Source organism: Rhinopithecus bieti, unplaced genomic scaffold (assembly GCF_001698545.2).
Source record: "Rhinopithecus bieti isolate Rb0 unplaced genomic scaffold, ASM169854v2 scaffold_17882, whole genome shotgun sequence".
In the NCBI taxonomy this organism is placed as follows: Eukaryota; Metazoa; Chordata; class Mammalia; order Primates; family Cercopithecidae; genus Rhinopithecus; species Rhinopithecus bieti.
Window position 1 is genome coordinate 772068 of NW_016809462.1, and position 10029 is coordinate 782096.

Sequence of the window (10029 nt, forward strand, 5' to 3'; positions counted from 1 at the left end):
TTTTTGAGACAGTGTCTTGCTCTGTTGCACAGGCTAGAGTGCAGTGGTACAGTCTCAGCTCACTGCAGCCTCTGCCTCCTGGGTTTAAGCTTATCTCCTGCCTCAGCCCCCTGAGTAATTGGCATTACAGGTGTGCACCACCATGCCCAGCTAATTTTTTGTGTTTTTAGTAGAGATGGGATTTCACCATGTTGGCCAGGCTGGTTTTGAACTCCTGACCACAAGTGACCCACCTGCCTCAGCCTCCCAAAGTGCTGGGATTACAGGCCTGAGCCACCGTGCCCAGCCATTCAGAGTCAATTTTCCTTACACATAAACCTTTTTGAAATAAAGCACAGGGCCAGGCATGGTGGCTCATACCTGTAATCCCAGCACTTTAGGAGGCCAAGGCAGGCAGATCACAAGGTCACGAGGTAGAGACCATCCTGGCTAACATGGTAAAACCCCGTGTCTACTAAAAATACAAAAAATTAGCTGGGCATGGTGGCACATGCCTGTAGTCCCAGCTACTTGGGAGGCTGAGGCAGGAGAATCACTTGAACCCAGGAGGCAGAGGTTGCAGTGAGCCGAGATCGTGCCACTGCATTCCAGCCTGGGTGACAGAGTGAGACTCTGTCTCAAAAAAAAAAAAAAATGAAATAAAGCACAGGGTTATGTTAATGCCATCTATTACCAGGGCCTTAGTGGTAGCCTGGGTGGGACTGTGCCCACAGCCTCTTCTGCTTGTGTCTGGATTAATTGCTCCAGGCCTGGGCCTCCAAGTTCAGGCACAGGAGAGTTAGCATTTTAGGTCACTTGGTGAAAATGAGTCCCCCAAATTGTGGTGTACATGTCTAGGTGACAGCTGTACACACTCAGTTGGCTGCCTTATTGATGATTGGTGAAAGGAAAAATGAAAACACACAAACTTTCTTTAATCAACTCATCTGCAGAGCTGACGTGTGCTAGCAGTGTGACTTGTGGTTTTTCATACTCCAGGTAGTCAGCATGTCTGTCTGTGGTGCGGAACAGCTTGACACAGAATGCTGTGGGTACACAGAGCCATGGCTCCTGATCGTAAGGGCTTGACAGGTTCCTGGGGTGATCCAGGTCTCTCTCACTGAGCAGGATGGTTTCTTTCAGGCCTGACCTGTACTCATCTGTGTCCCATTGAGCTGAATAGAAATCACATCTTTCAGTCCTGGAAGGGACTTTAAGGAATTAATTTGAAAGGGTGATGGCATTTACATAACATGGTAGGCAGAAAGAGCTGATACTTTGTGGAGATAAGTATGGTTGTTTTTTTCTTTTCTTTTTTTTTTTTTTTTTTTTTTTTTGGAGAAGGAGTTTCGCTCTTGTTGGCCAGGCTGGAGTGCAATGGCACGATCTTGGCTCACTGCAACCTCCTCCTTCCGGGTTCAAGTGATTCTCCTACCTCGGCCTCTTTAAGTAGCTGGGATTACAGGCATGCCCCTCCTTTCTCGGCTAATTTTGTATTTTCATTAGAGACAGGGTTTCACCATGTTGGTCAGGCTAGTATCGAACTCCTGACCTCAGGTGATCCACCCACTTCAGCCTCCCAAAGTGTTGGGATTACAAGTGTGAGCCACAGTGTCCGGCCTTGTTTTGTTTTTGAGACATGGTCTCTCTCTGTTGCCCAGTCTGGAATACAGTTGCACAGTCATGGCTTACTGCAGTTTCAACCCCCTGGGCTCAAGCAATCCTCCTGCCTCAGCCTCCTGAGTAGCTGGGACTATAGGCGTGCACTACCATGTCTAGCTAATTTTTGTATTTTTTGTAGAGATGGGTTTTGCCATGTTGCCCAGGTTGGTCTCAAACTCCCAGGCTCAGGCAATCCATCTGCCTCAGCCTCCCAAAGTGCTGGAAATACAAGCATGAGCCACAGCACCTAGCCATATGTTTTTGTATATCTTGAGAAAAGGGGGGACTGGCAGACACCATGTCTAATGGGGAAAGAGTCTAAGAAGAGACCTGATCTGCTGTTCACCCAGCCCTTGGAGAGGTCACCCATATTTTCTGAGCCTATTGCCCTGCCTATACAGTGCAGTTCAAATATTTTCCACTCTATTTAATGATATTATGCATAAAATGAGGTGTGAAATAAAGTTGCTGTACAAATGTTTCTTAGCATCTCAATGTGGACATACTGAAATTTTGAAGGAAAATTGGGTGGTCAAATTTGTGATAAGATTGAGGCGGCACTGCGCTTTAAGAGCTGCATTGCCACGCATCTCTCTCTCTCATGAGCCCTGTGTGAGACCCTGGGGGCCGGCCTCCGGGCATCTCCAATCTTCCGTTTTCTCCTCTGTAAGGGAGAAACTGTAATATAGCTTGTCTTAGCCCCCTGGCAGGATCACTGGGGAATCAGGGAGGATAAGCGCTCTCTAAATGATAAAGCATACTAGAAACTACTCTCCCTGCTCATCAAGGGCTCGCCTCTGGGAGCTAATAAATGATACTTGTGGATTTGTAAAGATACATTTTGAAAACATTTTGAAACTCACTTTCACTGCTTCTCCCTTGTCTCCCATCCCCGTTGTCTTCCAGGCCCTCACTGTGGGGTGGGCAGGAGGCTTCTCCTTACAGTTGGTCTTCAGAATCAAACCCTGTCAGTGTGTGGGCAGGTGGGGAATGAAAGTTCCCTCCCACCCCCCGTAACTTTGTATTGACAAAATTCAAAGTAGCACTCATAATTAAGTACATTTTTTGGTAATATAGTATTACTAGTGGAAGAATGGAATTTTTTTGGAGGAGATAACATTTTGCCTAATTGAGGTTCTAAGTTAGTGTTTTCTATTATCAGAATCCATTGCAGATGCTCATCTGTAACACTGATCCATAATGAGGTTTTTACACATTTCATCTTTGAAATGTCTTTGACACAGGTACATAAATCGCAAGCATGTGATTTCAGTTGAGCATATTTCTCACTTGGGATGGAATGGAGTATTCTGTGTTTCCCAGAGAATGAAGTCCCCAGAAGTGCTTATTTCACAGCTGTTGAGGTGCTGTCCCCTGAACTCAGGATGGCTTGCACTGGGCTCTGCCCACCAAGTAACGTATCTTGTTTTCATGCAGGTTCCTGTGTTCCTGCTTTTCCTAGATTGTGTCTGGCAGCTGGTGCACCAGCATCCCCCGGCATTTGAATTCACAGAGACTTACCTGACTGTTTTGTCAGACAGCCTGTACATACCTATTTTTAGCACCTTCTTCTTCAATTCACCTCATCAAAAAGATACTAACATGGTAAGAGTCCCTCTTAGGAACCTGTGTATTAAAGAGGCTTCCTCTCACAAGTAGGATGCAGTAATACTGATGCTAAAAGTGGTCTTCACTTGACAGCACATACACTAAAGAAAGTTGGAATGATACAGAGAAGATTAGCATGGCCCCTGCGAGAGGATGACATGCAAACTCATGAGACATTTCGTATTTTAAAAAAGATATTGGGCCGGGTGCGGTTACTCAAGCCTGTAATCCCAGCACTTTGGGAGACCGAGACGGGCGGATCATGAAGTCAGGAGATCGAGACCTTCCTGGCTAACACGGTGAAACCCCGTCTCTACTAAAAAAATAAACTAGCCGGGCAAGGTGGCAAGTGCCTATAGTCCCAGCTACTCGGGAGGCGGAGGCAGGAGAATTGGCGTGAACCCGGGAGGCGGAGCTTGCAGTGAGCTGAGATCTGGCCACTGCACTCCAGCCTGGGCGGCAGAGCAAGACTCTGTCTCAAAAAAAAAAAAAAAAAAAAGGTATGGAACACTATATACCAAGCATTGTTATAAGAGTTTCTTAGGTATTAATCCTTACAGCACCCTATGGCGTATGCATTTTTACTATCTTGGAGGAAGCTGAGGCAAAAAAAGGATAAGTAACTCACCTGTGGTCACGTGGTAAATATTGCAGTTGGAAGCAAGTGTTGAAGCTGGGGAATTAAGCAAAATTCAAAGCTGTCTGTTTTAAAGACAATCAGACCAGATGTCCTGTCATCCGTTTGCCTGATGCCTGGAATTCCTCTGTAAAGAGAATGGGGACCAGCAGAGCAGGGAAGCTAGGCTTTTCCTTCCATCTTAACCCTTTTGGCCCCTCCTGGGCTGTGCCCCCAATTAGATAATCTCGGTGCTTCTGAGCAGCCTCCTGAGGGGTACAGGGTTTCCTTGAGCTGGGAAGATTACCAAATCCCCCGGTGAAGTAGGAGCAACAGCCCTGCTTTCAGAGCCCAGCCTTGTGACTCATCAGCTTCATGACCTTGGGCAGTGCAGTTTTCTGAGCCTTGATTTCCTCAAATGTAAAACTGGAAAAGCACCAGTTACCTCACGAGGCTGTGGAAGCACCCAGCACAGCGGCTGATGTGTAGACTGCTGGAAAGGAAGTGTCCTTGTTCTTGCACTCCTCCCCCAACAAAAGCTTGTAGCGAATAACCACAGGTAGCCTCAGCCTTTAAAAATGAAGTGCCCACGATTATTCATTTTCAGGGCAGGGCAGGAGCACACTTCCTGGTGCCTGTGTCCAGAAGTATGTGTTTGCCTTCCTCAGCCCTCCCTGGAAGACAGCGTGACCTGTGCTTGTTTTGGCAGGGTAGAGAAGGCCAGGATACACAAAGCAAGCCTTTGAATCTGCTCACCGTGTGGGATTGGTCGGTGCAGTTTGAACCCAAAGCCCAGACGTTGCTCAAAAACCCTCTTTATGTGGAAAAGCCAAAACTGGACAAAGGCCAACGGAAAGGAATGCGCTTCAAAGTAAGATGTGCACATGTCTAAACCCTGTTCAGCTGCCCAGACCCCATGCATGTCATGATAAAAGGTACTTACAGATTCTGTCTGCCAGCATGTTCTACCCCTCGAAGCAGTCTGCAGAGTCGAAACTTGTGATGGTCAAATTGTCAAGGACCATTAGAATCCTTTGCTTTCAGCAAATCACCTTTGCCCTGGTGCAACAGGGCCATTTGTCAAATGTCACAGTGGATGCTGCTGCCCTGGTCATACTCCATGGAATTGTGCCTCTTGTCCTGCCTCTGTGTGTGTGTTAGTAGAGTAAAAGGAACACTGAATGTGTGGGTTTTACTTGGCCAGTACCGGTTCATTTATTATAATAAATAGTAGACTTTTCTTAATGAGCTGTGCCTGTAAACCACGGGTTGCACAACTCTTTCTGTCAAGGGCTGCGAAGTCTCTATCACAAGTACCCCTCTACTGTTGTAGTACAAAAGAAGCCTTAGGCTGCTCTGCCCATGGAGTAGCCATTCTTTATGCCTTTACTTAAAAAAAAAAAAAAGGAGCCTTAGTAGGCGAACAAGTAGGCATAGCTGTGTTCCAGTGTTTACGAGAACAGGCACCAGTCCAGATTTGGCCTGAGGGGTGGCCAGTTTGCTGACCTATGCTATGAACCACAAATGTCAGAAACTCATTTTAGTTGATAATCCCAAAGTTGCCTAACTGATGAATTATTTAACTGACATTCCCTAGCTCTGTCTTCAGACCCAGAATTTCTCCCTCACAGAGTCCACAAAAGAGAGAGCAGTGATGGTAAGTCCAAGTCGACGCATGTCACTGCCTTCTCCATGCCATCCTTATCCTACCTGATCTGGAGGGGCTTCAGAAAGCCTGGCCCTTTCTGGTGTCAGAGTTGGTTCCATTCTAAAGAGGACTGGGGACCTGGGTGAGCCACGGCCAGCAGAGACGATGTTGGCTGCTGAACGACTCTGAACGGCCACTCTGCCCTTTTAGGGGCCGGAGGCCCAGGGTGGAGCTTCCCCTTTCTGACTGAGCGTCTCCTGCTAGTTTGACCAGAATTGCCCTGAGTCCCAGAACAGCTTGTCCAGAAATCAGTTTTTCTTCAGTGTGTTGTGCCCCCTGGTGGCTGCATGCACGTTCTCATGCGAGCCGGATTGACACCACAGAAACTGCCTTGTGCCAGAGTGGCAGGGGAACTCAGAGACAGCAAGGACAACCCCTTGTTTTTCAGGGGAGAACCTAAGGCTCTCCCTTCCAATAATGGATTTCATGTCTCTCCTCAGACCCAGCTTTTCTAATCATCTCTTTTCCTTGGGAGATAGAGACAGACAGCCTAAGCTCCAGGAGTTGGCAGGTGGGAAAGGACTGAGCTGAAGGGGTGGAGAATTTCAGGTTGAAATAGCTAAATCACAGTTGGGACGGGGACGAAAAGAAGCCTTGAAGCCTTTGGGTAAGAAGACCAGATATCAGGTGGGGCGACGTGTTAAGCAGCCTGGTGGCCTGGGGGAAGTTCTGCAGAGACTCCGAGGAAGCAGGGGCTGAGCAGCATGTGGTGCTGCCATGCGAATGCCACACGGGGAGGGACCCATTTCAGTGTGCAGCCCTGGTGTCAGCCGCAAGCCCAGGCCAGGCTTTGGCCTGCGGAGCTGCTGGCATGTCAGCTGGTCTTGAGTGCTCCTTTCGCTTAGGAGATAGAAGGGGGCTTCCATAACCAAGGAGAGCTCAGTAGAGAGCCCAGGCTCTGGAGCCAGACTATTTGAACTGAGCAGCAGTGCCTTCGGCAGATTGCTTACCCCTGTGCCTTAGTTTCCTCGCTTGTAAAATGGGGCAATAATGGTGACTTGGAGAATGAGGTGCTCAGTGAATGTGAGTACTGAGCACAGAACCAAGCAGGCAGGAAGCACTGGGTGATGGTTCAGTGTAGTCCCTGCCCTGCCTGGCACATCTTCACAATGGAGAAAAGAGAGGCCACTGAATCCTGGCCTTCATCTCTCCTGAGCCTGGATGGAAAGTCAAATCCTGGTCACCTCCGAGTTGTGGTCTTGTGGAAGGTTTTGCTTTCTTTTAATATTTTATTTTATTCCATATTTCATAATAAGGAAATTTTCTTTACAATAAAGAATATTTTTTTACAAGGAAGAAACACTGATGGAAATATGTTAGAGTTAGAGCAAGCCTGAAAGTTAAGTTGTTATCTCTTCTTCAGATGAATAGGAGCAAAAGAGCTGGACAAACAGCTTCTCCCCACATTTTTTTACTTCTCCTTTGGGCACTGGGGAACCCTCATGACCTTCTGACCACATCCATCTTTCATAACCCTTTCTTTCTTTTTTTTTTTTTTTTTTGAGTCAGAGTTTCACTCATTGCCCAGGCTGGAGTGCAATGGCATGATCTCGGCTCACTGCAGCCTCTGCCTCCTGGATTCAAGCAGTTCTCCCTCAGCTTCAGGTGCCCACCACCACACCCTGCTAATTTTCTTGTATTTTTAGTGGAGATGGGGTTTTGCCATTTTGGACAGGTTGGTCTTGAACTCCTGGCCTCAGGTGATCTACCTGCCTCAGTCTCCCAAAGTGCTAGGATTACAGGCATGAGCTACTGCGCCCAGCCCCACAACCCTTTCACAGTGCACCCCCAAATATAATACTCTGCTCTGGCCACAGAGATAATTACCAAGGGGGGAAATAGGAAAATGTGAAAATGTTCTCACATTTTCTACTTCTTGCAGGTTGCCAGACAAATCTGGTCAACTTAGCTGGCTCATCAAATTTCTTTGCTCTCACCTGCCTGTTTTCTTTATCTAAAAGAATCTTTATGACTTAGACTTAAACTCCCACTGGATGTCTGATAAGCTGCTATTTCACCCGTGCGATACCATCTTCTAGTAGTCAGCAGTGCCTGCTTGCAGTTGTTGAGAAGATTGTAGTGGTTAACAGCCTTAAAGTTCTCAAAGAGGAAACATCTTTTTCCCTTTGGAACACAAATAGGCCTGAGCCACAAGTTCCTCTCAATCATTAAACTATCTCCAGTTCAACAGCTTTTTCAGAAGTACTTTGTGTCCTGTGGAGCTCCTGTGACAGAGGAGGAGGGCACCGAAAGCTCCTTTCTCTGTCCCAGCATGCCTTTCTGCATAGCTGCCACATGCACCTGCTTTCCCATTGGTTTCTGGTACAGTGTGCACCATGAGAATACACAGGAACACTCCACCTCTGGATGTCACCATGTGTTAATGAGTGTGCATACACATGGCAACGCTGATGTCTCTTGGAACTTGTTAAAGCTAGGTTACGCTCTGTTTTTTATGGTAACATCTGTTAACTGTGCCTGTGATGTTAACCAGTGATTTTTATTTGTGTTTCCTCTCAAAGCATCAACGACAACTTTCTTTGCCACTTACGCAATCTAAGTCATCTCCCAAAAGAGGATTTTTCAGGGAAGAAACAGATCATTTGATTAAAAATCTTCTGGGCAAGAGAATTAGCAAACTTATTAATTCTTCTGATGAGCTCCAAGACAACTTTCGAGAGTTCTATGACAGCTGGCATAGCAAGCCCACTGACTACCATGGTTTGTTGTTACCGCATATTGAGGGGCCCGAAATCAAAGTCTGGGCCCAGCGCTACCTGCGCTGGATTCCAGAAGCCCAAATCCTAGGTGGTGGCCGAGTGGCCACTATGAGCAAACTCTTGGAAATGATGGAGGAAGTCCAGAGTTTACAAGAGAAGATCGACGAGAGACACCACAGCCAGCAGGCCCCCCAGGCTGAGGCCCCCTGCCTGCTGAGGAACTCTGCCCGCCTGTCCTCTTTGTTTCCTTTTGCTTTGCTCCAGCGACATTCCTCTAAGCCGGTCTTACCCACCAGTGGCTGGAAAGCTTTGGGAGATGAAGACGATTTGGCCAAACGAGAAGATGAGTTTGTGGACCTAGGGGACGTGTGACCTGTTTGTTGAGTGTGAAAGAGGAATGTGGGAGATTGGGACAGCTGATCCCCGGATTCGTGTCACGCTATAGCTAATGCTGGCCGGGTCCTTAGCCCGGCACTCCGTTGGAGTAAAGCTGGGCCTTCGGGAAAAGAGGTGGCTCTCATTATTGTTTCATGGTTCTAAAAGACTATGCAATTGAAACTGCATCTGTAGTATTATTAATTGGAAGGAATTATTACTTGACCAGTAATAGGGTTGTGGCCGTTTTCTGATGCCTAAGTATTATACAGAGCCAGCAATGGCCAGTTTACTACCAGAAAGGGCTTCAGTAAGATATTCTTGGACTTGATACTTTCTTCAGACCCTCTTTGTGCCAAGATAATTTATCCAGTCATTGGAAATAGTAAGTTTCTGTGTAACCCATCTCAATTATAGAAGCCAAGTTCAGCTTTACGTATTTGTATGGTGAGTTGAAGATTCAGATAGAGGTATTAAGATGTGTGGCATTTACTTAAACCATCACAGTTTTTCTTTCTATGCCCCCTTGCCTGTAAAACATCTGGGAAGTTCCACTGGTGTCGTCCATCCTGATGCTTTGCCTGTGGGTGGGGGCTAGTCAGCCACCACCCTCTTTTCTGTGCTGCCAGCCCCAGGTCTTCTTCTGCCTGCTCCACACCACTCGCCGCTGTCCCTCTGCACTCCCTGCCTTGGTGCGCATAGTCCCAGTGTCTCATTGCCAAACCTCTTGGTTATGCTGTTGGGGATCTGTTTCTTTGCCTGACATCCTTCCTGAGGAGCTTCCATTCCTCTGAAGAGCCTCTCGTTGTTTGGAACAAATCGCTTCGCCTTTTTCTACTTGCCTGCTGAGGCTTTGGAGCACTTGTGATTGTGGTTTTCTGCCGCAACCCCTGAGCCGAGTTCCTCACATTCTTTCACCTTTATGGACTGATGGGATTGGGTCACTTTTGAATGTGGCTTTCATAGGAAAGCAGTTTAAACATAAGTATCAGAAGTGATGATTATCATATGATACCTCAGTGATTTTAAAAGCCATAGAAGAAACTTGACTATGCCTGGTCACCTTCTTGGATCTGCTGTCTAAATTATATATATATATATACACACACACACATTTTTTTTTTCTTTTTAATGCAGGAAAGTGTACTTTGTATGTAAGGAGCAGTGTTTTTTGTTTTGTTTTGTTTTGTTGATTTTTTTGTTCTCAGTGGAACCCTGTCAAATCCCATAAAAGAGGAAAAAACCAAAACTCATTAGAATGTTTTAAATTGAATGTTTGCCTTTTTACATATATTTGCTTTTCGGTATGGATCCCAATTTGAATGTTACATGTTTAGAAAAACTTTTTTTTTTTTTTTTTT

At 46.5% G+C, this 10029-nt stretch overlaps 1 protein-coding gene across 1 annotated transcript in view; it reads left to right on the top strand.

The window, feature by feature from the left end:
* MTMR12 (myotubularin related protein 12) overlaps positions 1 to 8800 on the top strand; it is an 86775-nt gene extending 77975 nt beyond the window's left edge. Inside the window, exons 14-16 of the mRNA XM_017889464.1 lie at positions 3079 to 3246; positions 4575 to 4736; positions 8096 to 8800. Coding sequence (XP_017744953.1) covers positions 3079 to 3246; positions 4575 to 4736; positions 8096 to 8665 — 900 coding nt within the window. The 3' untranslated portion in view covers positions 8666 to 8800. The remainder of the gene's footprint in view (positions 1 to 3078; positions 3247 to 4574; positions 4737 to 8095) is intronic.
* The last annotated feature ends 1229 nt before the right edge of the window (positions 8801 to 10029 follow it).